This window comes from Phocoena phocoena, chromosome 3 (assembly GCF_963924675.1).
Source record: "Phocoena phocoena chromosome 3, mPhoPho1.1, whole genome shotgun sequence".
Taxonomy (NCBI): domain Eukaryota; kingdom Metazoa; phylum Chordata; class Mammalia; order Artiodactyla; family Phocoenidae; genus Phocoena; species Phocoena phocoena.
The window spans coordinates 164566232-164593574 of NC_089221.1; the positions used below are offsets into that span (position 1 = coordinate 164566232).

The 27343-nt window shown below is 54.5% G+C and overlaps 2 protein-coding genes across 2 annotated transcripts; one reads left to right on the top strand and one right to left on the bottom strand.

Annotated features, from left to right (window-relative positions):
- The first annotated feature begins 4224 nt into the window (after window positions 1–4224).
- NANOS3 (nanos C2HC-type zinc finger 3) lies at window positions 4225–6679 on the top strand. The gene is made up of 2 exons (XM_065875372.1): window positions 4225–4684; window positions 6612–6679. The coding sequence occupies exons 1-2, from the start codon at window positions 4225–4227 to the stop codon at window positions 6677–6679; spliced, it is 528 nt and encodes a 175-aa protein (XP_065731444.1).
- A 2734-nt stretch (window positions 6680–9413) lies between these two features.
- Window positions 9414–26835, bottom strand: BRME1 (break repair meiotic recombinase recruitment factor 1). Its single transcript, XM_065873819.1, has 9 exons — window positions 26805–26835; window positions 22923–23097; window positions 20229–20310; window positions 19880–19984; window positions 16274–17219; window positions 15933–16150; window positions 12165–12253; window positions 9983–10075; window positions 9414–9567 (listed from the first exon to the last, which is right to left on the bottom strand). Exons 1-9 carry the CDS (start codon window positions 26833–26835, stop codon window positions 9414–9416), a joined length of 1893 nt encoding a protein of 630 aa, XP_065729891.1.
- Between the last annotated feature and the right edge of the window lie 508 nt (window positions 26836–27343).

Genomic DNA, 27343 nt, shown 5'->3' on the forward strand with positions numbered 1-27343 from the left:
AGACAGACCAGAGGCCGCCTTTCACCAAAGGGCAGCCCCGGACATGTCTGTCCTACAGGTGGACAGACAAAGAGGGGAGATCAGGTGTAAAGGGCCAGACACACACAGGCGACCCCAGACAGCCAGAGACAGCGCACACAGCAGGGCTGGGGACCCAGACAAATCCCCGCCTGTGAGGGACACGGTCAGACCCAGACAAGAGGACCCAGACAGACACCGAGGGCGGGAAGCCAACACTTACCATGACGAAGGGAGACAGTCAGACCCCAGGTTGTGCCCAGACAGCCCCTCCCCCATAGGATGAGTCTGGGCACTGCCCGCCTCCCACCCCTCCCCTTGGCCCGAAGCCCCGCCCTCTTGCCCTAGCCCCACCTTCACTGGAACTTACCTCCTAGGTAGGTCAAGGTTAGAGCCCTCCGGGAAACCTGTGAGGAGGCATAGAAGGAGCAGCGGTGTCATGGGGAGCCCCCCACCCCGCGCAGTGTGGCCAGAGTACCTCGTGCCTGATGACCCCGCATTCTAGCCTCGTGGTCGTTAAGAACAAAGGCTTTTTAGGAACTGCCGAGAGAGTTCTGTTCCAAACTCTCAGAGCCTCATCTTCCTCATCGATAAAATGGGTATTCTAATAATAGGGTGACGTATATAAAGCATTATTATTATTACCCCTCCTCTCTCCATATTCTGCTTGTTAGGACCACCATCTTCAAAGCAAGACACCCCCCACATGCTCCCTGAGAAGGTCCTGGATACCCTGTGCCTGAATGGGGCCCTGCAGGCCGGGTGGATGGGCCACGGGAGAGGGCGCCCCACCCGGAGCTCCAGACAGGGATGGGAACGTGACTGGACCCCGGCCCAGGGTGGGCGAGAGGGCGGGCTCTGGGGAAGGGACTCCATGAGGTGGGGAATTTCAAGGGGCGCGGGTCTTGCGGGGGGCGGGCTCCGAGGGGGTCCGGTTTGGGGGAAGGTCGTGCCAGGGCGGACCTTAGCGGGGTTGAGCTCCAGGGAACGGCCTTGGGGACTCCGTAGGGACGCGGTCCCTGGGGGTCTAGGCAGGCGGACTTTAGAGATCCCAGACGGCGGGGTTCTGGAGCCTTGGGCGCTCCCAGAGCCAAAACTAGATGGGAAGTCTGCAGTGGGGGGGCCCTGAGGGCGGGGCTCCGGAGCGGGTCTCAAGGGAGCTGGGCTCTTTGAGAACCGGCTTAGGGGGCGGGTTTTATGGAGGTTGACTTTTGGGGGCGGGCTACATGGTAGTCTATCTGGGCGGGCTTTAGAGGGAGGGTCCTAGGGACGTGCAATTTATGGGTGGGCTTTGAGGGGGCGGGTCTTGGGGGAGGGGCCTGAGTCTGTGGCTTCTGAGGGGCGGGTCTCTGGAGGCTGTCTCTAGGTGGGGATCTCGGGGGTGGGGCTTCAAGGGCTGCGCTGCCTCAGGCCGCCTCCAAGGAGGGTCGTTTTGGGGTTCACTCAAGCTCAGCACCCCTGGGGGCCCTAATCCACGTTAGGGTTACGCCAGGGGATTCATCCTTTGGGGCTCGATATTGCCCTCAGTGAAATGGGAGGGGACAGGAAATTTGAAGTCCCCTCCCAGACTGTCCTTGGAGGGCCCCAGACCCAGGTGGGGGGCGGTCTCCCGAGACTGCGCCTAGGGGCACCCGAGGGGGCGGGCACCCAACTCTGCGCAGCCCCTGGAGGGAAGGACTGGGGGCCCTGTTTGCGGGTGAAGAAATGCGGAGCGGGCAGCATCTTGACGCAATCAGAGCCGAAGCAGGGATTTGACTGCAGCCCATTTCGAGGCCCGAGGGTGGGCGAACCCGCACCCCGCGTTAACGGGGCAGCCCTCGCGTGTCTGTGCGCTTGGGCGCTGACCGCCACAAGGGCCTGAGTTCAGATGCCCGAGACCCTGCAAGCCGAGACCCTGCAAGCAGGCTGGCAACCTGTGGTCCTCTGTGGTCCTTTTGCTTCGCCCCTGTCCAAAGTCCCGCAAGCGGACCTGCGGGCGGGGCCTGCCTGGTAGCGGCCCCACTGCTGGCCCGAATTTGCAAAGTGGAGACTGACAACCCCTGGGGGTTCTTGTGATTCAGAAACAATTGTGCCCGGAACACGATGTAGCTCACCGAAGGAATTACATTGTATTAAAATGTTTTATCTCTCTGTTGCATCGATGCCTCCGGGACAAGAACCATTTGGCAGCCAGACATCTTGGGGCCACTAGGAATCCCTCCTCTGCCTCTCACTAGCGGTGCCCTACGGGCCTCAGTCTCCCAAACTGACAAACGGAAGTAATATGCACCTCTGAGGGCCGTTTTGAGGGTGCTTTGGGTAAATGCATGAAAAGCTGAGCCCAGCGCCCAGTACTGCTACATTTACATAGCAAAGGCGACATAAATATCTACTGTTGTTATTATTTATCTCCTGCTTTTTCCAGTTCCCGGAGCAGAGAGTTGGCACCTAATAACTATTTGCTGACTTAATGATTCTATAAGTTCCTTATTCCCTCCCCTCTCCCCTCATCCTATCCAGTTCCCTCACCCCCACCCAGCCTCCACTCCCCAAGAAGTTGCCAAGGGTTTGGGGGAACATTCAACCTGTCGGTGAGTTTGGGCAGCTCAGGCAAACCATCGACCGTTGAGTGGACCCCGAGGCCTGGAACTGCCGTCCACCCATCACGACCCCCACCTTCCAGATCTGGGGGGGCCAGGGGATCCTGAACACATCCCCTCCCTTAGGCCACAGCAAAGGTCACAATCAACATTCATTGTTGTCGGTGGGTTGTGAGGACGGAGGCCAGACCCACCGGGGGATGAATGTCACTGTGTCTGGGCCGGACACAGCCTAAGGGGAATGGGATGGGGAAAAAAACCCCACCCTGGACTCCCCCCCAAAATTGCTCAGCCAGTACCTGACCCTGACCCCAGCCTCTCACCCCTTGGTGAGGGCTGGTGTCTGGGATCCTTACAGACACAGGCTGGATTTGGAGAATACATCCTGGAGGGTTGGGGGCATGAATCACAGGCTCAGGGCTGGGCAGCTGGGAAACCTTTGTGAAACCGATTAGTGAGGCCCTGCTTCCAAAAGGCTCAATAGAGTTTTCTTGAATGATTGAATGAGTGAGGTGGGTAGGCAGCAAGCACCTCTTCTCTGGGTTCAAGTCCCGGGCCCAGGTTTCTCACCCTCCTTGCCTGGTACCAGCAGACCCCTGCTTTACCTTCAGTTGCCCACCTAGCACCTTGATGCCAGTTGATCCTTCCACCTGCCCATCTGTGTGCCCCACGTGGGTGACTCCTGGGCACACCTTATCCTCCAGAGACTGAGCTGAGGTCTCATTTGAGGGGGAGATCAAGGCACAGGCGAATGCTACGGGTCCCCCCATTAGCCCAACTTGTGTCTGTGCTCTGCTCCACCCCTCTTCCACCCCAGGACCAGGAGGAGCTCGTCCTAAGGCTCTCCAATACCTAAAGTTCCGTTGGTAACTAACTGTGTGGGGAGGCAGGCTTTTGTGCTTGTCTTTGTGAATAACCCCAGGGGCAGGTGGTTTCATACCCCAGTTTGTTCATCCATTAAATGCGGGATCCACTGAAAAGTGGTGTGAAAGCTCCCTGAGGGTGACCAGAGCTGGGAGCCTTGGTCCTTAACCCCCCACCCCATAAGCCAGGCCCATTCTCCTTCCGAAGACAGTTGGAACATCAGTAGCTCCCCAACCCTTCCCAAAGAGCACAGGGGTACCCGGCCCCTCCCCCAGCCCAGGAGAAGGAAGAAAGAAGTTACTAAGTTACTGGTTACATCAATGCTAGTCTGTCGGGTGGGGCTTCCAACCCTCCCACCCCCATCACCCTGTGGGGCAGGAGAGGCAGGCAGGCTCTAAGGAGGGGTCACCCTCCCAATGCCCTCTGGGCGGGGTGTGTGGCTCCATATTACTGGTGCCCCCTGCAGCCTGTGTCTTGTCACCCCCCCCTCGCCTCCAGCCCACCCAGAGACCATGCATCCCCTTGGCAGGTGCATTTTTGGGGGAGCGGCAGCAAGCCCCCCCTGTGACAATAAGGAACCTCCTACAGCCTGCTCCTCCCTCTTCACACCCCCTTGGAGGTATAAGGAGGGAACTGACAGCCCAGACTGCTCGGCTCCAGAGAGGGGAAGGGAGGGTTAAGAAGGAAGGTGTAGAAAGACAAGCTTTGGGGCGGCTGGGTTTCTTCTCTCTCTGCCCCTCGGCCTGGCACACAGTGTCCAGCCATGGGGACCTTCAATCTATGGACAGATTACCTGGGTTTGGCACGCCTGGTGGGGGCTCTGCATGGGGAAGAGGAGCCTGAGATCAGGCTGGACCCCCAGCCAGAACCAGTGCCAGGACCAGAGGAGGGTCAGACACACAGCCCAGAATCCTCACCAGCTCCTGAACGTCTGTGCTCTTTCTGCAAGCACAACGGCGAGTCCCGGGCCATCTACCAGTCCCACGTGCTCAAGGACGAAGCTGGCCGGGTGCTGTGCCCCATCCTTCGAGACTACGTGTGCCCCCAGTGTGGTGCCACTCGCGACCATGCCCACACCCGCCGCTTCTGTCCGCTCACCGGCCAGGGCTACACCTCCGTCTATAGCTACACCACCCGCAACTCGGCTGGCAGGAAGCTGGTCCGCTCGGACAAGGCCAGGACGCAGGACCCCGGACACTGCCGAGGAGGAGGTGCCTGTGCAGGTGGCTGGGGGAACTTGAGGAGGGGGGTCTGTCCTGGGCTGAGCCCCTAGGGGCCTTTGTGAAGTGGGTTAACCCCTGGGGTCACAACCCACTTCAGAGGGTTGGGGGGTGATAATCCATGTAGACAGCTTAGAGCAGTATTCTAGAACTGTTGCCCTACCCTGGTAAGCTGGGGATGGGGTCCCCTGTGTGGCCTTGGGCAAGGCACTCTCCCTCCCTGGGCCCGTAAGGGAAACACCGTCCTTTTCCAGGCGCGGTGTGATCTAGCAGGGAGGCTGTGGGGACTACTGGTGGGATCTGCGGATAGGTACAGCAGGGGCTCCAATCCGGCTTGGCTCGTGGGAACTGTGTGACCAGAGGGAAATGGCTCAGTTAGAGAAACTGAGCCTCACTTGTTCACTCATTCACCAGATAGTTTTTGAGGCTTGCCGGGTGCCAAGCACTGGGCTGGGCTTGGCCCGCCGTGGTAGATGGGAGAGTGAGAGTTAAAACACAGGCATGGGGGAGTCTAGAGGAAGCACCTGATCCAGGTGAAGGGGTCCAGGAGGTCTTCCTGGAGAAAGTGATTTCTGGAAGCCTAATTCAGTTTGGTGGAGCGCTGAAGTGGAGCCCAGGCAATGGGGCTCGTTTAGGAACTTAGTGAAGTTCGGTGTGTCTGGGATAGAGTATGTGTGCATGTATGTCGGAGGGGAAGGTGTCAGAGATTTCAGGGATGGCACAAGGACGTGTAGGTCCTTGCTGGTCACCTCAAAGGGTTTGGACTTGAGTACTAGGGAGCCAAGGAAGGGACAAGACCAGGTCTGTATGTGTTGGACTGTGAATGTGTTAGACCGTGGCTAACGGGCTGGACCGTGGGAACGGATCTGAAGGCGTTGGAAGAGCCTGGTCCTCCGGGCAGAGGTGTTCAAGGCGGCGAAGAGGGAGAGTCCCAGCGCCTGGGGAAATGTCAGTTTGGAGGGAACTACCATGAGTTTGCTGTGTGCGAATCAGCCACTGGCTGGGGCTGAAGTTTAGAAGAGAGAGATGGCTGAAGCCTCCCTGAGGTCTAAAGGGCTATCCCTACACTGCACGGTCCACCACATAGGGCGCTCCCCCCGCCCCCATCTTGCTCATCAAATGTGGATTCCAGTTCTGCAGGTCTGGGTGAGGCTTGAGCATCTGCATTTCTAACCAGCTTCCCCTGACGCTGCCATGCTGCAAGGCCACGGACCAGCAGGCTTTGAAGTTATTATTACAGATGAGAAAGACCTCAGCTTCTGCAGGGTTTTAAAAGACAAATCCGTTTTAGCAACTTTCATTGACTTTGAGGAAGTCAGCAACAGAGGAGACGGGTCTGACCGGGCGGTCCCCCCGCCCATTTGGGTGCCCGGTGTGGGTACTGCCTCTCCTATCAGACTGTGAGCCCCTGGGGAAGTCACCGGGTGGGAGTACCCCTCCCTACCCCGGCAGCTGTGCAGTGAACATCTGTTAGAAGAGACTGCCTCCAGGAGAAGATAGTATTCCCTATGAGGTCTGACGAGGTCCAACTGGGAGAGGTGGGAAGCTGAAGGGACGCAAAGATGATGATCTCAGAGTCTTCCTTTTTTCCCCTCAAGTCCGAGAGAACAGGAAAACTTGCCTCCGCGGGCGTGCGGGGTGGGGGAAGCCCTCACCAGGATATTGGCACAGAAAGGCTGCCTGAGGCCGTCCTCCCAGGAGGAGGCAGCACGGCAGGACTGAGTTGGAATTTCTGCGCTTTGTGTCTGGCTCTGGGTCCCACCTGGGGCTGCCCGGGGCCGGGAATGTCACAGGGCGTGCTATTCCAGAAATAGCCTGCAGGTGGCGCCAGAGCCATGGCAGCCCTGCAGGTTGAGTCGGTACTTCCGGAGCATTGAATCATCCCTGTTATTAAATGTTTTTCTCCTCCCCTTCTGCTTTTAAAATCCAGGTTCCAAAGGTGCCGGGAAGCCTACTGGAACTACCCCCTCTTCCTGCTTACCCTCCACTTCTGCCTAAGGAGGCTGGAGCGGGCAGGACGGGGATGCTGCCTTCACCTGGGGTTGGGGACCCAGGCTCACTGGAGGCTGGATTTCAGGGAAGACTCGCCCACCGAGGATCCACCCCTAGGCCCTGCCCGCAGCCTGAGGGCCTGGCAAAGGAGCCCCGTCTTGGAAGCACAGCCCAAAGGGTGCCCCGACCCCCTCACGGAAGGAGGTGGTTCTCAGGCACCCCCGCCCTCCTTCCCCAGCGCTGGGCACCCAGTCAGCTCTCAATAAATGTTTATGAATGGATCAGCATCATAGCAGGCCCGGTCTTGGGACAGGGTAGCGTGAACTGTGCCGATGGGGCTGGGGACCCTCCTCTCCTGGCTCATCCCTTGCCCCCACGTTACTCTGACTTCCACGTGCCCCGACTGCTGTTTGGATTGCCGTTTACCCTGGGGCCTTGGGGTGAGCTGCTTTGTGCTGAAAAATGGGAGTGGGCACCACAGGTTAGCTATGGGGTTCTGAGGGGTCGTCCCAGCCTGGCACTTATGAGCAGGGCACTTGCTGCTGGGTTGGCATCGTGAGGCTGTTTCTGGGACACTTCGTGTTTGCAGACTCTTCCAGCCGCCCCCTGCATATTGACAATATCAGGTGGAATCCCCTACCCTGGAGGTGGGGGCCTGACTTGAGGAAGAGCAATGGGGAGACAGAGGTTCCCCCCCATCGCTGTCCTCACCCAGGAGGCTCTTAGTGAACGTTTAGGTCACCATCGATGCCCCAGCAACTGGGGGCCATGGAGTCACACGCAGGCTCTTCAGAGCAAGGGAAGGACTTCTAGGCTGGGGCAGGGGTGGGGTGGGGAGCTGCAAGGAATGGGAGTATATCCAGAGGGGGCTGGGCCAGGCGAGGCCATGGGTAGCGGGCACCACGGAGGCGATTTGGCTGTGCTTAGGCAGGAGTGGGTGTGGGGTGGACATCCATCCCCACCCATAAAGTATGATCTGGTCCTCCTGGGGAGCTGTGCTTGGGGGGATCCCCATCCCGTCTGCCTCCTGCACCCCTACATCTTGTTCCCCCAGCCCCCCGGGGGCAGCAGATGACAAGTGCCTGTCCACATCCCTCCCCCAATCTGAGGGCTTGGCCTGAGGGCCCGGTCTCCACCGACCCAGCCGACAAGGTCTCCCAGGGTTGAGTGGGGGCAGGATTTGGACTTCCACTTGAACTGGGACCTGAGGCCACCCAGGAGGAGGGCTGGGGTGAGCCGGGGATGGGAGACGGCCCTTGAAGACAGCCTGCTGCCCAGGCTTGAAGACGAGAGGGAAGGAGGAGAAAGACACAGAGGAGGCCTCTTTACCAGCCCCAAGAGTTTCAGATTGAGTCAGTGGACACGGTCCCCCAGCCACCCCCAGGTGCCTGCAAATGCTAATTGTATAAGCCAGAGCCGCTGGGGTTTGAGACACAGGGAACTGGGCGATTGGGCACGTCCTGGAGCGTTCAAGGAAGTAGCTGCACAGCCAGCAGGCAGAAGGGTTGGGGGACCCTGACCCACCCTGCTCCCTCGCAAATGGGGTATCCCAGGGTATAAAAAGGCTGTGGGAGGGGGCCCTGCCTTGGCTGTAGGAGTTAGGGTGCAGGAGCCACAGGCAGAGAAACAAAGTATTGGGTGTGGTCCATGTCGTGGTGACCTATTTAATAGAAGCACATCTTCTGCAAAATGGGTTTGACAGCAGCACCCTGGACTGCTTATGACAGTGTGACATCACTGCGGCTGTGGCATGGTTTGGTGGGGTGGGGTGTGCAATGCCTGCCCTCAGCACCCTCCAGGCAGTAGCTGTGTCTGCATCAGGAACATTCCCCCAGGGTTGCCTCCTTCCAGGCCAAGGCCTCCAAGCAGCTTGTCCCACGGAGGACAGGCGAAGCCATCTCAGCACTGGATACAGACTCGCAAACTCCAGCTGGACAATCGGTCAAGATACTCTGTGTGCTTGAATTCGTGCACACAGCCACCTGCTCCTGAGTCCGACACGCTCAGTACTGCGTGCGGGACCCCTGAATCCAACAGTAGCCGAACTTGTCTTCCCAGGGAAGACGAAAAGTAGAAGTCAAAGGAGAAAGAGATGGTTAGGGAGGTTTGTGGGCAAGATATCAAGGAACTGAAAATGCCTCAAACCCCAAACAACAGGTCAGGAGGTCTGAGGTCTGGCTAGGGAATCATTTATTAATGGGCTTCCCAAAAGAAAGAAAATGGAAAGCCGGAGAAAAAACAAGGGTACAACCAACAAAGCTAGCCCTTTTCTCTTCCAGGAAAGAAACAAATTCTGAACCTTCCATAACCTCGGCTAAGGAGCTGAAATTTGCAAACCCAGATAAACATCTGGGCAGCTCTGTGGGGGGGGGGGGGGGCCACCACAGCTTCCTGGCGCCCCAGCCCCCCTCTCTGCCTCCAGCTTCCAGGCCTCTGCCACCGGGAGGAGCAGGTTCCCTCCCCCACGCGACCCCCGAGGGAGGCTGCTGAGTGCTGAGGAAGGCTGCTGAGGAAGGCAGGGCCTTTTCTGTTTCCCATAGGAAGTTGACTTCCAGGTCAGCTGAGGGGAGGTTTCTGGAGCCCACCAGGACTTGCTGGAGCATCTTGGATGGTAACAAAATAACAGGGGGCACACAGGGGCCAGCAGGCTTTCCGGAGTCTACTGAGGGATTGTTTCCAGCTGTCTGGCAGGAACATCAGGCACTTCTGGGGGCCCGTGAGCTTGTACGAGCACACACACCTACGAGTCCCTCCAGGACTGCTCCCCTCGAGGGAGATTCCCAGCCCCCTTTGGTGTGTAGGCTGCAGGGGCCTTCCCTGCCGCCTTTGCTTTCTGGTAGTAGTTGAGGCGCTTGAAGGCCTCCAGGTCCCGGTGGGCGCTCATGATCAGCCGGCTGTGTGGGAAAGGGTCTGAGCTGTGCTCCACCTCGCGGCAGAGTGGGACCATGCCTCACACTCGGGCACACACCAGCCTGCTCACACAGGCTCACACCCTCATGTGTACTCACAGGTCACACACACACAGGCATGCACATGTACATAATCAGAATCTGCCTGCAGCAGGGCAGGCTGTGACCCTTCTAGCCTCTCTTCAGAACCTAACAACTCTGCGAAGGACGGGTTTATGACACAACCGGCTGGGGCCCAGGAACGGTGGAGCTTCCCAGAGGCCCCTCGCTGGGGATTCCGGGCCCACACTGACACCCCAGGATCGCTGCTGTACTGGGCCCTCCACCAACCTCCCGCGGCCCCATCCCCTCCACCCATCCTGGGGACTTGTGGATCCGTGGATCCGAGCCCAGCCCTTACTTCAGGTTGGAGAGCTCGATGACGAGGCCTCGCACGGTGTCTGTTGCATCCTCCATCCTGGTGGCTTCGCAGGTCTTGATCCCCATTCGGGTCCTGGTGGGAAGGGAGAGAGGGCAAGAGGCCTGACCTCACTGGACAGCTCCACCAGACTCTGCCCTGGAGGGCTTTGCGAGCTGTCTTCTCCAGAGATGAATGCCTTTGACAGTCATGAGGCCACCCTGGGCACAGCCCTGATGGCCGACCCAGCCGGCTCTACTGCTGAAATCACACCGAATCCAGCCACTTCCCCCACCACCATGGCCCTTGTCCGACAGCTGCCACAGCCTCCCCGACCCCCAGCTCCTGCCCCTACAGCCTGTCCCCGCTGTGGCCTGGGGGGCAGGGGAGGGCGTGGCAATGGAAAGCAGGCCTAAAGCCCCTCCCCAAAGCCCTGCATCATCTGCGCACCTCCAGGCCCCAGCCCCTCCCTCCCGTCTCCGCTCCTCCCTGCTCCAGCCACACTGAATTCCTGGCCATTCCCTGAGCATTTCTTAGGGCTCTGGAATGTTCTTTCCTAAATGTCTCCTCCTTGGGGGGGGTGGAGAAGGTGGGAGGAGGGAGCCCTCTCCATCACCACAGGTTAAAATTTTAACCCCTGCCCTGCTTTTTCTCCCCAACATTCTGCCATCTGACCACCTAATTTGTCTGTCTCTCGCTCACCCCTGCTCTGACCCCCAATAGGTAGAAGCTTCATGTTTTGTCCCACGCAGCCTCCCCAGTGCCCAGAGCAGTTCCTGGAAGAGGCGGCACTGGCGGGCGTCAGTGTCTATGGAAGGGGTGGATGTGCCTCTGTACCACCGTATCTAACGGGTGCAGCCTGTGGTGGGCAGGGGGTTGCCCAGCTTGGCAGCATCTCCTGGGTTGTCACTATGGGAACCCTGGTTCTGCTCCACCTGCCTCGGTCACCTTGAGACGACTGGCCAGTCCGGGCCTCAGTCTCTTGCCTTTTCTCCCTCAGCCATGGGTCACAGAACCAGACCCTGGGACCCACCTGGGGGCTTCCAGCCATCCATGGAGGCCGCCGGAGATTCACCCAGGAATCTCCCTCCTCTTTGCTCAAACAATAGTAGGGCCACTTTGACTAAACTGCCTCTGGTCCCTGTGCAGGGCGTGCGTGCGTGTGTGTGTGTGTGTGTGTGTGTGTGTGTGTGTGTGTGTGTGTGTGGAGGGGGGCGCAGGGGGTGGGGCAACAAGTGGTACAACAGGTACTATTTACAGATGTGTGTAAGGGCAGAAGGTGGGAGCATGGCCTCCCTCTCCCCTGAGGGGGAGGAGAAAGAGGAAAGAGACAGACTCCCTAACCCTCCTCCACACTTGCCAGACAGAAACAGAAGCTTGGCCATAAATAATCAATAAGCCGCCACTCTGCAGAGAGGCCAGTTCAGGTTCAAGGTAACGGGAGAGGACTGTCGCTCAGTGCTAGCCACCAGCAAGGCTGGGAGACAGGAAAGGTGATGGACTGTGAGAGGCTCTGGGGTGGGGGGAGAGGACTCCCCCAACACACACACACACACACACACACACACACACACACACACACACATACACACACTCAATAAGCTGGAGGAAAAGCACACCTGGTGCCTGCAGGAGGGAAAGAAGGTGGGCTGCCTTGGGGAATAAAATCAAGCAGGAAATAAGATGGGGCAGGTCGGAGACTCTGGAGGGCCCGAGGGTGCCAGAGAGGGGATGGCCCCTGTGGGCCAATGGTTCTTGGCCCTGTCTGGGTCCACTCCCCCTCCATGGAGATTCAGGGAAAGCTCTGGACCTTCTCTCCAGAAAAACACACAATGTGCATTAAAACAACCACAGAGCTGGGGGCATCATCCCAGGGGTTCCTGGGAGAGATGCTGGCTGGGTGCAGAGTGCTGACGAGTTCTCCACTCGCGGGGAGCAGGGGACATGGGTGGTTTGAAAGTCGGGGCTTAGCAACCTTACTGGACCGAGGAAAGTGAGGCCCCTCAAGGCAGAGCCAGGGCGACCTCCGACACTCCCATCCACAAAATGGGAGCTCAAAGGGCTGGGGGGAGGGAGAGCATGGGGGCTCTAGTGCCAGGAAAGCAGCCACTCTCTCCCCTCCCAGGGACAAAAGGAGGACTCCTGTCAAGGAAAGCGTTCTGGGGTGGCCTCCCACCCTGCCTACCTTGGCTGGGCCTCAGCAAGGGAGCCTCCATCGGCACGTGGGCTGGTGCCAGGCCAGCAAGGGTCCAGCCCGCTCCCTGCAGGAGACAACTGGAAAGACAGAGCATGCACACGTGTGAACGGCCCAGCTGGGTGAGCCCTGCATAGGGAAGGAAAAGTCAGGCAGGGGAGGTCTGGCTTCTCCTCTGCCATGCCAGGAACACCGAGGCTGGACTCCTGCAGAGGAAAAGTGGTGTGGGGGACAGATGCCACGATGGCCAGACCTACGGGCCACCAGCCCGGGCTGCTCTCACCCTCCCTCTTTGGAAAGAAAGCAGAAGGGCAATACTGGGCCTGACCCTGGGGTCCCGTCCCGGACCTGCGCCTTTCGACAGGCTGATTTGTACTGGTGGGCGGCTTCATCCACACGTTCTCTGTCCCTGACAACTGAGGAGTGGTGCTGTCTCCACCTTGTCCTGCAGTATCTAGAAGGGTACAGAGAAGACCCTGAGTGGTGGCAACTGTGGCGAGGTGGGCATCTGGCATGGAGGGAAAGAGGTCGGCTAGATAGGCCACAAGTTTCATGTCAGGAAGAGATTTTGCAAATGTATTTTGAAGGGAAAATTCATAATTAATAGGGGAGAAAGCCAGATAACCCTGAGAAGCTTAAATTTCTAAATGTCAACGGTGGTTTAATTTTCATGGAAAATGTCAGGCTCAGTCGTGGAGGTGACATACGTCCTTCTGAAAAGAGGCAAAGAGGCTCAAGTGGAGCGGCCGGCCCAGGGCTGTTGGGCCTTTTCTGAGGACACTAAAGTCCTGGGGTGGCGGATGGGGTGAAGGGCTTGCGCTCGACCTGCAAAGGGTCCCTGAATCCAAATGAACAGACGTGAGGAACTGGCTGCAGCCCGGCGGCTCTCGCGTGGGGATGACTCCGCCTCCAAGACACTTAAGTGTCCGAAACCACTTTTGGTTGTCATGCCCGGGGGAGAGGGCGCTCCTGGCACCTGGGGGTGGAGGCGAGGGACACTGCTCAAGCCCCTGCTGCGCACAGAATGGTGATCCAGCCCCCAACACCACTAGTGCCGAGGTTGGGAAGCCTGCTCTAGGCGATAGTTTCTCCCGTGCACCTGGCTGACTTTCACGGAGGCAACTCTGTGACTTAAAATACAATTTGAGGGCTTCCCTGGTGGCACAGTTGGTTAAGAATCCGCCTGCCAATGCAGGGACACAGGTTCGAGCCCTGGTCTGGGAAGATCCCACATGCCGTGGAGCAACTAAGCCCGTGCGCCATAACTACTGAGGCTGTGCTCTAGAGCAAGCGTGCCACGACTACTGAGCCCACGTGCCACAACTACTGAAGCCTGCGTGCCTAGAGCCTGTGCTCCGCAACAAGAGAAGCCAGTGCAATGAGAAGCCTGTGCGCCGCAACAAAGAGTAGCCCACCCTCGCCGCAACTAGAGAAAGCCCGCGCACTGCAACGAAGACCCAAAGAGGCCAAAAATAAATTTAAAAAAAAAATACAATTTGATGCCACAGATTCACCCAATTCACGGCACCATTCTTGGTCATGAGGGATAGTCTCTTTCCCAACAGGTACCACGGCTCCCACCAGGGTTGTGTAAATGTCATGACAAAGGCGGTGCTTGTACTGAATGTGTGGGGACCACCCCTGTGGGCTGTGAGAGGGGCCTGGGAGTCAGTGTTTTAAATGACACTGTTTGTGGGCAGAGGAGGGTTCCACCGGCCCTGGGGTGAGCACCACGTCCCCAGGGAGCCGCAATGAGAAGAAAACACCAAGTGTTCCTGTGAGGGCAGCTGGGTTTGAAGCCAGTCTGTCACTGCTGTGAGACCCCAGGGCCCCTCCTCTGAAGCGGTGTTCACAGCTGTGCCACAGTGAGGTCGAGGGCTGCTCTCTCGGTCCACCTGCGCGCTGTTCCCACGTGTCCCTGCCCACAGGGCCTGCCCGCACCTTCCCGTGGGAACCTGTGCCTGGGTTGCCCCGACTTGTTCAGGAACGCCCAGTGTCAAAACAAAACGTGCCTGGGCGCCCACAGCCTTGTCAGGGCAGTGCCTCCTCTCCCAGCAGGGCTGTCCACCCCAGCTGCTGCTAGGTCCCCCGCACTGGTGCTGCCAGCTCCTCGGTGATTTCAGAGTGCACTCACTGGTGGCAGGTCTGGGAGGGCTTGCTCCTTTGCCCTCTGGGCGCCACCCAAGGTCCCAACTGCTTCCCCAGCCTTATCCCTCAGCCACAGCCCAAGAAACCAGAGACTGGGGATGACTTAGCTCTTCTTTCCAAGAGAGGGGTTTGCATTTTTCAAGGGATGCAGCTTTAGTTGTAAAGTTTCAGCTCTGCCCAGCACCTGAGCGCCCACCCCTCCCGGCGACCATGTTTAAACGCTATGACCAAACCGCGGTGTGACTCGATTTCTGTGCTCTTGCTCATCTGGTGATCACAGCAATGTGCGATGGGTGGTACAAGGAATTGGGGCCGTGGCAGGGAGGGCTGGGTCTGCAAAGTCACCGGGTAGGCCTGTGTCACAAATGACCCCTGGCCATCCCTTGGGAAGGCAGCGCCTGAGACCCACATTAGCTCAACCCAGTCGCACCCCCCTCTGCAATGGGAACAGCTGGCTTTCTTCGGCTGGGCACCAGATGACGTCCTTTGCTTGTTTGGGGGCTGTGTCATATGATAAGATTCTTTTAAGTGCCGAAATGACAGGGTACAAAATGCTCACTCCGGGAGAGGCAGGTGGGAACGGTGCTACTGAAAACCTCATGGGGGCAGGGACCATGCCTGATCTGTTCACTCCTGGCATAGAGCGGACTCTCACATCTTAAAAACATTTTCAAACAACCAATAAAATGAAGTTTTAAAACAGGGACAGCCAAAGAAACGGAGGCCATGTTTGTGAAGCGACATGGGCTCTGCGTTTGCTCCAGGACGGAACAGTTGAGGCACAGCTGCAGAATCAGGCCAACCTGGGCACAGACCCAGGCTCCTCCCCTCCTGGCTGCCTCATCTGGGGCAGGTGCCCAACCTTCTTCAGCCTCTCAGCCACACCCAGTGTGTGGAAAGAGAACCACCCACCTATCCGGGCGAGGCTGCAAAGCACTTAGCTCAGGCTCAAGTGCGCCAGCAGCCAGAGATGTGGCGCTTCCTGAGGGGGCGGGGCCAAAGCAGGGACTGCCACCTGCCCTGACAGGTGACCGCCAACGGCCAGCATAGGCTCAGCAGGCAGATCCCTGAAGGACGCAAAGCCCCTAAAATTCCAGCAGACAAATGAAATTCCATGTATGTGTCTGAAAAAGAATTGTATCTGGGCCCCCAAATGACCCTAAAGATGGGCAAAGGTTCTTTCCAGTGGGGGAATGAAGTCCCTGCCCGCAGGCCCAGGTTTGAGGTCACTGGCTTCTTTAGGTCACCCCATCTGGTCTGTCACCCTCCATACATCCCTCGGGAACCTCCGGCCAGAGCAGGGCACTGAAGGGTGGAGGGGGCAGGTGCACCAGGGGCTCTCCCTGGGCTGACAAAATACATGTGTGTCACATCCCGGGGCTCTTCAGCTCTCACACAGATGGGCCCCTCATAGAAAGGCAGGTCTATCCTCTCCAGAATATCACAGACTCCACACCCGCTGAAGCTGTGACTCAGACCCCTGGACTCATCTGCTGTACAAACAGATGGCCACGTGCCCACCTTTCCCCCACTACCGGGTGGTTTGGGAGGGCTTGTGGCCATTTGGCACCTGTACTAGGACATCTCGCTGTAACTCAAGGAAGCTCTTACCTGTTCAGGTGGGGCTTCAAAACCAGGGGCTTCCAGGGCATCCTGCGTCTGGCTGTCCGGCAGGAAGTAGAGTTCCATGGCTGAGGACCCCTCCCAGACAGCCTGCTCTGAAGAGTCAGCAGGGTGCTCAGGCTGGCCTGCTGGGCTTGTGTGGGCATCTGGGCTGCCCTGACGTGCCCCAGCATCCTGGGGAGGGCCGTCCACTGCTTCTCTGTACACTGGTGGAGCACAGGCTCCGAGGGACAAACTGCGCCCCTTGAGGTCTTGTTTGTGGCTATGGCTCCCTAACTCAGCTGCCTTTTTAGCCACAGGTTGCGATAGCAAAGGCAGCAAGCACATACCTCCCAGCCCTTCTTGATCTGGGCCTGGTAGCTGTGTCTGACCCACACCTGGACCCATTTTCAAGGCTAAAGGGCTGGAATCCCCAGCACCTATTGTGGGCTCTTGGATCTCGTGAGCCGGAGCCGGGGAGGCTGCAAGGCCCCCCGGGACATCATCAGGGGGCTTGTCTTCCCGCCTTGCCTTCTCTCTGCCTCCTGTGGTCTCCCCATTGAGAGGCATGCACCCGAGCAGGGCCCTGCTGTGGCCTCCATCAGGAGCCTTCCCACTGGGAGAGGCAGTCACCCTGGCGTTGACTGTCCCGTCTGGCCCAGCCACCCCCAGAGCCCTCTGTTCTGGCTCCGTGGTGTCTGTGCTCACACCTGCGATGACAACAGCCCCAAGGCGGGAGCACCTTGGGCTGCTATAGCTCCCCTCTGCTCCCCCGCCAGTCCAGCTGGGCATCTGCAGAGGCCCAGGAGGGCCCTGGGCTGCAGATCTGGGCTCTGGGCCCAGGATGCCATCTTCTTCCTCCTGGCGCTCCTCAGGCAGCTCAGCTCCTGCTTCCCCTCGGACACCTCCCTCCTGAGGGGCTCCTTGGTCTGGCTCCTCTTCAGCATCACTGCCTGGCAGGTGCCCTTTCTGGCCATGATCACCTGGAACCCAACCCTCCTCCGTGCTTCCACCATCTGGCACGTTGGTCCCATGCTTTGACAGGTGGTCCTGGCTGGCCCTCTCTGAGGCCGAGGGCACTGTCCCCCACTCCAGAGAGGCAATGCTGGAGGCCAAGGGCTGAGGATCCCCATCGCCAGGCACAGGTGTCACAGGGTTTTGGCCGCTGGGCTCGGGGCAGGCGCCGTCTGCCTGGGTCTGGTCTCCTGGGTCCCTGGTCTCCTGGAGGGCAAGCCCTGGGGACTCCTCTCGAGGCTGGCTTCTGGCCTGCTGGGCACTGGGTTCTGGCAGCGTTTCCTGTGGAGAGAAAAAGACTCAGCCTTGGGCCTTCAATAATCAACAGCTCTGAGGATTTTTCTACTCATTACTGCCCCTGTACAAAGTCTCAGAAGCTGCACGGATGACGGTGCACCCAAATAGGGATCAGTCCCCATGCTGGGCAGAGCTTTGTGCCAGGGGCTAGAGGGGGAACCGGAAGTACAGGAACCCCTCTTTTTTTTGGCCACACCACACGTCACGTGGAACTTCCCCAACCAAGGATTGAACCCCCACCCCCTGCAGTGGAAGTGCGAAGTCTTAACCACTGGACCACCAGGGAAGCCCCAGGAACCCCCTTTCTACCAGCTCCTTCTCCCCACCAGCACCAGACACGTGGAGGCTCTTGGGAAGATCAAGGATATAAAAATCAAGGAGGTCCTGTGGATCGCACCAGTGTCAATGTCAGTTGCCTGGTGCTGCCAATGGACTACAGTTACATAACATGCTACCACCGGGGGATGCTCGGGGAGGGCACACGGGGGCCTCTCTGTACTGTTTTGTTTTTAATTTTGGTAAAATACACATAACCTAAAATTCACCATTTTAATCATTTATTTTTTGAAGGAAATGATCTTTTTTAAAAAAGTGTTTATTTGTCTGCATTGGGTCTTAGTTGCGGCACGCGGGATCTTTCAGTGTGGCACGGGCTCTGTAGTTGTAGCGTGCGGGCTTAGTTGCCCCATGGCATGTGGGATCTTAGTTCCCTGACCAGGGATTGAACCCGTGTCCCCTGCATTGGAAGGCGGATTCTTAATCACTGGACCACCAGGGAAGTTCCCACCACTTCAGTCATTTTAAAGTGTATATAGTTCAGTGGCATTAAGTACATTCACAAGGTCGGGCAACCATCACCACCATCCATCTCCAGAACTCTTTCATCTTCCCAAGCTGAAACTCTGTCCCCATGAAACACTAACTCCCCACTTCCCCAGCTCCTGGCAACCCCCATTCTACCTCCTGCGGAATCGGTAGAATTTGCCTACTCTAGGGACCTTGTATAAGTGGGATCATACAGTATTTGTTGCTTTGTGTCTGGCTTATTACACTTAGCGTAATGTCCTTCAGGTTCATCCATGTTGTAGCACGTGTCAGAATCCCTTCCTTGGGACTTCCTTGGTGGTCCAGTTATTAAGACTCCATGCTCCCAATGCAGGGGGCACGGGTTTGATCTCTGGTTGGGGAACTAAGATCCCACATGCTGCACGGTGCGGCCAAAAAAAAAAAAAGAATTTCTTTTTAAAGCTGAATAACTTTCCGTTGTGTGAATATACAATATTTTATTTGTTCATTCATCTGTTGATGGCTACTTTGGGTGCTCCCACGTTTTGGCTACTGTGAATAATGCTGCAGTGAACATGGATGCATAAATATCCGTTCCGTCATACGGATATACCACATTTTGTTTATCCATTCATGCATCGATGGACACTTGGAGCCATATTGTTTCCTTTTTTTTTGTATTTTATTTTTTTTTATACAGCAGGTTATTAGTTATCCATTTTATACATATTAGTATATACATGTCAATCCCAATCTCCCAATTCATCACACCACCACCTCCCGCTGCTTTTCCTCCTTGGTGTCCATACGTTTGTTCTCTACGTCTGTGTCTCAGCTTCTGCCCTGCAAACCGGTTCATCTGTACCATTTTTCTAGGTTGCACATATATGCGTTAATATACGGTATTTGTTTTTCTCTTTCTGACTTACTTCACTCTGTATGACAGTCTCTAGGTTCATCCACATCTCTACAAATGACCCAATTTCGTTCCTTTTTATGGCTGAGCATACTGTTTCTGCAACCTCCTCTGAGTCCACATAATGCCCTGGAGATCCATCTAGGTGGTTATGTGTATCACACCTGTTTGTTCCTTTTTTATTGCTGGGTTGTGTTCCATCATGTGGATGGACCATGATTTGTTCAACCATTCACCAGCTCAAGGACATCTTGTTCCCGGTTGGGGGCGATTACAAACAAAGCTGCTGGGAATGCCCACCACTCACTTTTTTTTTTTTTTTTTTTTTTTTTTTTGCGGTACGCGGGCCTCTCACTGTTGTGGCCTCTCCCGTTGCGGAGCACAGGCTCCGGACACACAGGCTCAGCGGCCATGGCTCACGGGCCCAGCCGCTCCGCGGCATGCGGGATCTTCCCGGACTGGGACACGAACCTGTGTCCCCTGCATCGGCAGGCGGACTCTCAACCACTGCGCCACCAGGGAAGCCCCCACTCACTTTTTTAGGTGTGTGTGTTCCAGAGACATCATGACCCCTGGAGCTCATGGTGGCAAGGACAAGAGAGCCTGCTGTTAAGACCCACCCACCCCGACTCACACAAAAGCTTCTGAGAAGCATAGGGGTTCAGGGATAGAATGTGGGCTGCCTTTCTGAGTTTCACTACTTTCATGCAACTTGGGGAAGAGAGCTCTGGCCTCGACAGCTTCAGTGCAGGCACGGCTGTCCTGAGTACCTCTCACAGGCCTGCGAGTTGCTGGCATGGCACCTGCCATCCACAGACATCTGTAGTGCTAAAAACGGGGTGTGTGTGTGTAGAGATGCAGGGCTAGCCATTGCCAAAGGAAATCAAGGCTGAACTTGGCTGCCAAGGTTGGGCCAAGAGGAAGGTCGATGGTAGGACCTTACCAAGCTGAAGGCCCCACTCCTGGGGTCCTCCTCCCTCCTCTCTGCTCGTCCTGTCACTGTCTTCCTGGGTTTTGTAAACTGGGGGACAAACCTCCCGACTGAGTTCTGTGAACCAGATACAACAAGAACAAAACAGCAGTAAAGATGAGGGAGGAATGACGTCTCGGAAATCAAGCAAGCAGACACCAGAACAAGTTTCTCTCTTGCAATCTCAAACTCTCAAGGCCCTTGCCTTCCATCCCCAGCACACCCTCCCACCAGCAGTTACTGATGAGGAATAGAGACAAGATCTCCAGCTGAAGGGAGGCAGCATCTTTTGTACATACGTCAGGCTGCAAAACAGGCTCACCTGGGAAGGAGGAAGGCGAACTGGCTCTTTTTCTGGCTGCCCGAGGAGCCTGGAGGGAGCTCCTGCTTCCTCATAAGGAGAGCTGGGAGGAGAAAGACAAAACAGAGGAAGTTCTCAAGTCCTCCTATGCTGTTAACTTGCATAGTAAGACAAACAGCGGGGAATGAAATCCAAATGCAAAGTAGCGCCCAGGGTCTCCTAAGAGGGAGGCCCTGGAGCACCTGCTGAGAGAGGGTGGGATGGAGCAGGGGACATGTGACTGCCAAGAAGGGTGTGGAGTCCCACATCCAGAATCCAAGCTGCCTGCTCTGGCAGCACTTAAACTCTTATAATCCCAGGAACTGGCTCCTGAAGTAAGAACAGGAATTCTCATTTGGACTGACTGACACTCCAGCCCCCAGCTCTGCAAACAGTAAAGAAGTTGTAGATACAAAAAAACACAGTGTCTAAAAAAACGGGTGCATTCTTATCTGCCAAAATGCGGAAGCAACTGAGATGGCCTTCAGTGGGTGAGTGGATAAATAAACTGTGGTAATCCAGACAATGGGACGGTATTCAGCGCTAAAAAGAAATGAGCTCTCCTCTAATCAATACTCTGTAATGGCCTATGTGAGAAAAGAATCTAAAAAAGAGTGGATATATGTATATGTATAACTGACTCACTTTGCTGTACACCTGAAACTAACACAACATCGTAAATCAACTATACTCCAATAAAAATTTTAAAAAATAAAATCATGCCATCTGCTTTACAAAAAAAAAAAGATTGAGCTCTCAAGCCATGAAGACACATGGAGATACCTTAAATGCATATTACCAAGTGAAAGAAGCCAATCTGAAAAGGCTACTTACTGTGTGACTCCAACTATATGATATTCTGGAAAGAGCAAACTATGGAGACAGTGAAAAGATCAGTGGTTACCTGGGGTTGGGGGGAGAGATGAGTAGGTTAGGATTTTTATGGCCATAAGAAGACTCTGTATGATACTGTAATGAGGGATATATGTTATTATACTGTTGTGCCAACCCACAGAATGTACAACACACAGAATGAACTCTAAAGTAAACCGTGGACTGTGTCAATGTAGGTTCATCCTTGGTTAAAAAATGTACCGTTCTGGTGAGTCATGGTGATAATGGGGGAGGCTGTGCATGTGTGGGGACAGGAGGTGTATCGGAAACCACTGTACCTTCCTCTCAATTTTACTGTAAACCTAAAACTGCTCTAAAGAAGTAAACCCTTTTTAAAAAAACTGGTGAGACTTATGGTTATGTCTAAATAAATGTGGATATGTACGTTGTAAAAAAAAAGATCAAAATCTGGAACTGAAACTTCATGGTTTCAACTTTGGAAGTGGAGCAGGAAAACGCATGAAGCTACACTAATGGGCTTGAATCGTGCCAAGGAAGGTTATGGAGACAGAATAACTCTAGATACTGATAGCAACCGCCTGTTTCAAAATTTTTAATTGGGATGGGTTGTTTGGGTGGCTTCTGGGGTACTGGCAAAGTTTCATTTCTCAACATAAATGTGTTAAACTGATTGCTTTATGTTGCTTTCTTCTGTTATATTTCTGCCCGTGTGGTATTTCTTAATAAAACATTTAAAAAACAGAAACAAAAGAGTGGGAACCCACTTCTGTGGGTTCTGATTATTCTTATGGTCTCAGACAGCAGGGTGGGCAGCAGCCATGACCCCATCAGCCCTGATATGGCCTCTCGAGGGGTGAGGGGCACAGTGTGACATCACTGTGTCTGTCTGGGGGAACAGCTTAGGTGTGATACATGGCCCCTCTCTTCCTATCACACACACAGCCTTTAGCCCTAAGATTGCAAAGACCTGAGATCAGACAGACACACACCCCAGAAAATGGTTCTGTCAGCCAGACTGCATGCCTCAATTTTTCACTCAGAAAACGTGCTAGTCCAATCCATGATGCTTTCTCTGAAGACTTCAGGTAGCAGGAACCTTCCTTCTCCTAACTCCTGCTAACCCTTTCTACTCTGCTATAGTTACAAGTGGTTTAACCCCATGGAGACTGAATGGTTCTCCAGATCTTTCTTCCTTTCCCCTACCGTGCTTAATTACATATTTTCTGAAAAAATAAGGGAACTGGGAAACCACTGTGGTAAAGAGCAAAGGAACCAGACGCAGCCAGAACCCCAGCCTGCCTTGTACCAGCTCAGTGGCCTTGGGAAAGTCATTTTGATCTCTCGAAGCCTGAGAGTCCTCATATGCCAAATGGGGATATAAACCCATGTCACAGTGCCGTGAGGATTAAATGAGCTGATGTGTGTAAAGTATTTATTATTAGAATACTGCCTGGAACATAAAGATCGTTAATCTCTCTTATGGGTTATTGTTTCACAGACCCACCACTCCTTCAGTCCCCTCTTGATTAAGAGGAAATGTGGGATAAATATGGATTTGACCAACAGGCAGGACAAGTTGCATTCCATAACTAAGTGACCTTGAAAAATTCAAGGTCTTCCTTGCCCGTGGTTAAAATATCGACCTTTCTCCCTGAAGAGGAGAGTCCCCAGAGCAAAACTTCGAGAAGCTCAATCCAAGGGCCCCAAGCCCCTGTGGGGGATGCATGGCACTGGATGGGTCGTGTTGACTGGCTCCCTCCCCTTTGCATCCTGTGCCCACTGTCAGCGGAGAGGCTTGCTGGAATGTTCTGAGCCACCTACCTGGAAGCTGCCTGTCCTGGTGCCTCCCTGCTCTGCTCTGCAGAGGGAGCGGGTCCTGATCTGCTTTCTGTCTCTTCAGGGTGATGCCAATGGCCCAACTTGGAACTCTGGGGGTCCCCGTCAGAGTCTCCTAACCTTGGGTTCTTTGGAAGTTTTGGAGGACGGATTCCTTCCCCTCCTGGTTTAGAGACAAAAGAAGATGAAGGGGAGGGGGATGGCGGGAGCATGCACTGCCGCGGCCGACCACCACACACATCTGGGCCACTGATGCAACATGAGCAGGCTTGTGCAAAGGGCAGGAAATCCCTGCTCTGACGCTTGCCTGGAGAGTGAGAGATGAGATGGAATTTCATCCAGGTGGGACCCAGGAGCTTACATGGCCATGGGATCCAAAGGCTTTTAAGCTATGGACTGGTCACGACTGACGTTCAATCCTGAGGTGACTGGGCCTGGCTCGGAACCACACGAGACAACCTGGCCCAGCTGACTGTCTCTCTGCGGAAGTGCTGAGAGGTGTGTGCTGGCTCCTTCGGGTCTCAGCTCAAATGTCCCTGCAGTGGCATCCTTGCCTTTTCTACAGAGCAACTCCTCTCGGGCCCGTGCTCTGTTTTACTCACTTCACAACTTCTGCAAGTATCTGATGCACTGGGTCATTTTCTGTCTCCTCCACTACAACCTGTTCCACGCAAGGAGGGGCCTCATCTATCTCACTCTCTGCTGGGTCTCAAGTACCTCGAAGAGCATCTAATAAACCGTTGGTGCTCAATAAATACTTGGCAGATGACTGAATAAACGCACAAGAAAACCCAGATCACCTCCCAGGAAATGCAGACAACACTAAATTATGTACCACTCTGGTTTTCCGTGATGCTTGCAGAATATCCATCCTGGGAAAACTGGGACCCAGAGTCATCGAGTGCTAAGGAGGTGACTTCTCTGCTGCCTCTTGGTCCCTGTTGTATCCCTACGATACCTTTCCCAGCATTGAAAGCAATTTAGAGCCTAAAGGTGCATATTAACATCTATTTGTTGAATGAAGGAAATCCCCTTATACAGAAACTGCCAATAGTAGCTGGCTTGTAAAACCCCCCCAAAATCTGGCCCCAACTGACCCATTTATTCAATGAACAAATAATAAGGGTTGACTCTACTGAGTTCCATGCCAGACACTGTCCTGAGAACTCAGGTGCGCTATGACAAAACTTCAGGCAGGGCCCTGATGTTAGGCCCATCTTACGGACGAGAAAGCTGAGGTACAGGGAGGCTGAGGAATCTGGAACAGAATCGAGGCAGTCCAGTTCCAGAGCCTCCACACCTAAGTATACTTGAGCACTTATTGAGCACCTACTATGTACTGCATCTCTGACTAGGCAGTGAGAACAAAAAGACAAACCAGACCCGGGTCTGATTTTCTTGGAGGTCAGTCACGTAGACCCTTTCCAAACTCAGCTCCTTACATACCTTGAAGTAAAACCATTGAATAAGCCCCCTCTCTCCAACATTGAATGCTAGGGTCCTCCTCAGCATCCATTCAGCTTTTGGGGCTTCACTAGACCACAGTGGCTTTCCTGTAATTTCTCCCAAGTCTGTCAGTTACGGTTCGTGTGTGCCCATTTAGAACTTCACCCCACTGTTACTTGATCAGCTCTCTCAGTGAGAAACGTCTTTCTTTTTCCCCTGACTAGACCTTGAAGCTGTCAAGGGCAGGAACTGAGTCTCATCTTGATCTCATCTTCACCCTGCCTCCCACCCCCCACCTCAGGTGCCTACGCCAGCACTGCACCCAGAGCAAAGCTGCAGTGAATGTTTCTTACACAAACACATTCCCACCTTGTGGTCTGCCATAAAATGCAAAAATACAGCAGTTTCATTTACTTAGTTTCTTTAAGATGTCCAAACACTAGCTTGCTTTGCTCATCCAATGGACATTTATTTGTACCAAATAAAAAGCAAAAATATCACAAGTGAAGAGGCTCCCATTTCCTTCCTGTGATCTGTTCCCACAGGATTAATTTAAGAACTAAGGCAGAACCTTGTGTTCAACACCAGAGGCCAAAGACATCACAAGGGAAAGGGCTCCTTTCACCACCTGCCAGAATCTTCTTCCTTTCTCTCCACGCCATCCAGGACACACAGAAAGAGCTGTCCTGGGCCAGCCCAGGGTCCACTGAGCAGGGGAGTCCACTGCAAAGAGAGGCCCCATATGACCTGCTGTGGGTGGGCCTGGCTGGCCCCAGCTTCCCGCTCGAAGGTCAGAGAAATTCCTGTGCCTCCAAACAGCTTGTTACTCATCTCTGCACAAAACACCTTCAATCTGTTGATAGTATCTTTCCTGTCCCACATCTTGGGAAAAAAATGAGTGCTACTCTCGAAGTTCATTAACCACTAAGTGAAGGGGTCATTTCTCAACTTTGAAGAAATTTAAACTACCTTAGCCCATGACAGGAAAATGAAGCTATACTATGTAACACTGGGTGTTTTCCTTTTCGAATGAGGAAATTCTCTACGTATATTGAGCAGTAAAGACAGTCTCGAAATACCGTGAAGTTGAAAAACAGAGGTTGCAGATCAGTATGTGTGATGATTCCATTTTCCAATGAAAACACTGTATTTGTGTACACAAAGAAAAAGTTTGGAAGAAGTGGTGTACTGAGGTTCATTTCCTGTTTTTTATGCTACACTATATGGTTGACCATCATTCTATGGTTGAGGGGGATGTTAGCATTAGGGGAAGCTGGGGGAGGGTAGACAGAGCTCTGAACTTGTTTTTTTCCTTTTTTTTTTCTTTAGCTTTTTAATGACAAATAATATAGAACAGAAAAGTTAGCATAGGTGTACAACTCACTGCAAATTCATAAAACGAACAGTGTATTTCACATCTAGATCAAGAAACAAAACATTGCCAGGAACACGGACGTTCCTCTGTTTCTTTTCCAGGCGCAACTCCCTCAAAGGTAGCCACTGTCCCTGATTTCTTTTCTTTTTTTTTTTAATTCAAACAGAAATGAACTATTTTTACAACTTTTCTGTAAGCTTAAAGTTGTTTCAGAATGAAAAATTTCTTCTTAATCTGAAAGGGCAGTGACTACAGCAGCATGTATTTGTGTCCTACCATGGATCTACTCTCCGTGCTCTACAAACACTAATCCACATGTGAGCTCTAGGGCACAGTTCTCTACTTTGGCACTATTGACATTTGGATACTATTGACATTTGGGGCCAGGTCATTCTGCGTTGTGGGGACTGTCCACCACATTCTATGATTCTGAGCAGCATCCCTGGCCTAGATCCACTAAATGCCAGGACCAACACTGCCCCCCCCCCGCCCCCGCCCCCCCCCCCACACCAGTTGTGAAAACTAAAAATGTGTCTAGACATTGGCAAATGTCCTCTGGAGGTCAAACTGCTCCCCCCAACGGGTTGAGAATCACTGTTCGAAAGTAAAGCATAGGTGCTCTTATCCCCTACAAATAGGAGGAAAGTGAGACACACAGTAGGTCATCTGCCATCACACAGAGGGATGAACCCGGGTTTTTGGCTCGAGAGTGAAGCAGTTGGCCACACACCAGGACATCAAACTCTATTCATGGGTCATCTCTGAGAGTGGGCCTGCATAGAGGCTGGACCCCTGCCCTGAAGCCTGGGGGCCTCCCCTAGGCTGTGGGGTCCCACTAGAGGCTGGGGAAAGCTCCACAAAGCTTTCCCTTTTTACTGTAAGCACTTCTCCATGATTTACACTTGTATTAAGTCATTGCATGTGTGAAGTCATTGCTGTTATTTTAAGGAGCTTGGTGTGATCATCTAAGCATTTCTGCAATAAGTCCACCTTCCTCCTGTAAGCAGAAGCAGCAAGCAGAGGTGTCAACTTGAATGTCCAAATACCTGAGGTCCGAAGCTTCTTCCTCTTACTCATTGTATCCCTCCCTAGAGAAATCTGAAAGCAAGAGCAAAGCTCATCATTACGAGCAGGTCCTGTCTCTCGGTACAGACCCAGTGGCCTTGGCTGAGGCCACCCCACCCCCACCTGGGCCCATCTGGCTGCCCCAGGGGTCACTTGGGCCCCAAGGGGACACAGGGTGGGAGTCATGGCTACCTTGGGCTATGGCCGAGTTAAGAATTTAAACTCCTCCATATTGCAGAGAGCAGAGAAGGAACTGCCCATCTTCTGTCCAGGGTCTGAGAGCACCTGGGCCGCCCCCCTCTAGTCTCTAAGATGGGGCAGCCTGTGTGAAGCCCCCTCCCTCCAAGCTGGGCTACCTAGGACTCTTCTAGGGACAATGCAGGATTTTCGAGGTGACACGTGGGGCCCTTCAGGGTCATCGGAGGACTTTAGAGGGGCCACCGGGTAACACTTCAAGGGGTGGGGCGCCCTTCGGGGGATGCCTGGGGTCTTGGGGAGGCAGGAGTAGCCGCCACAGGTC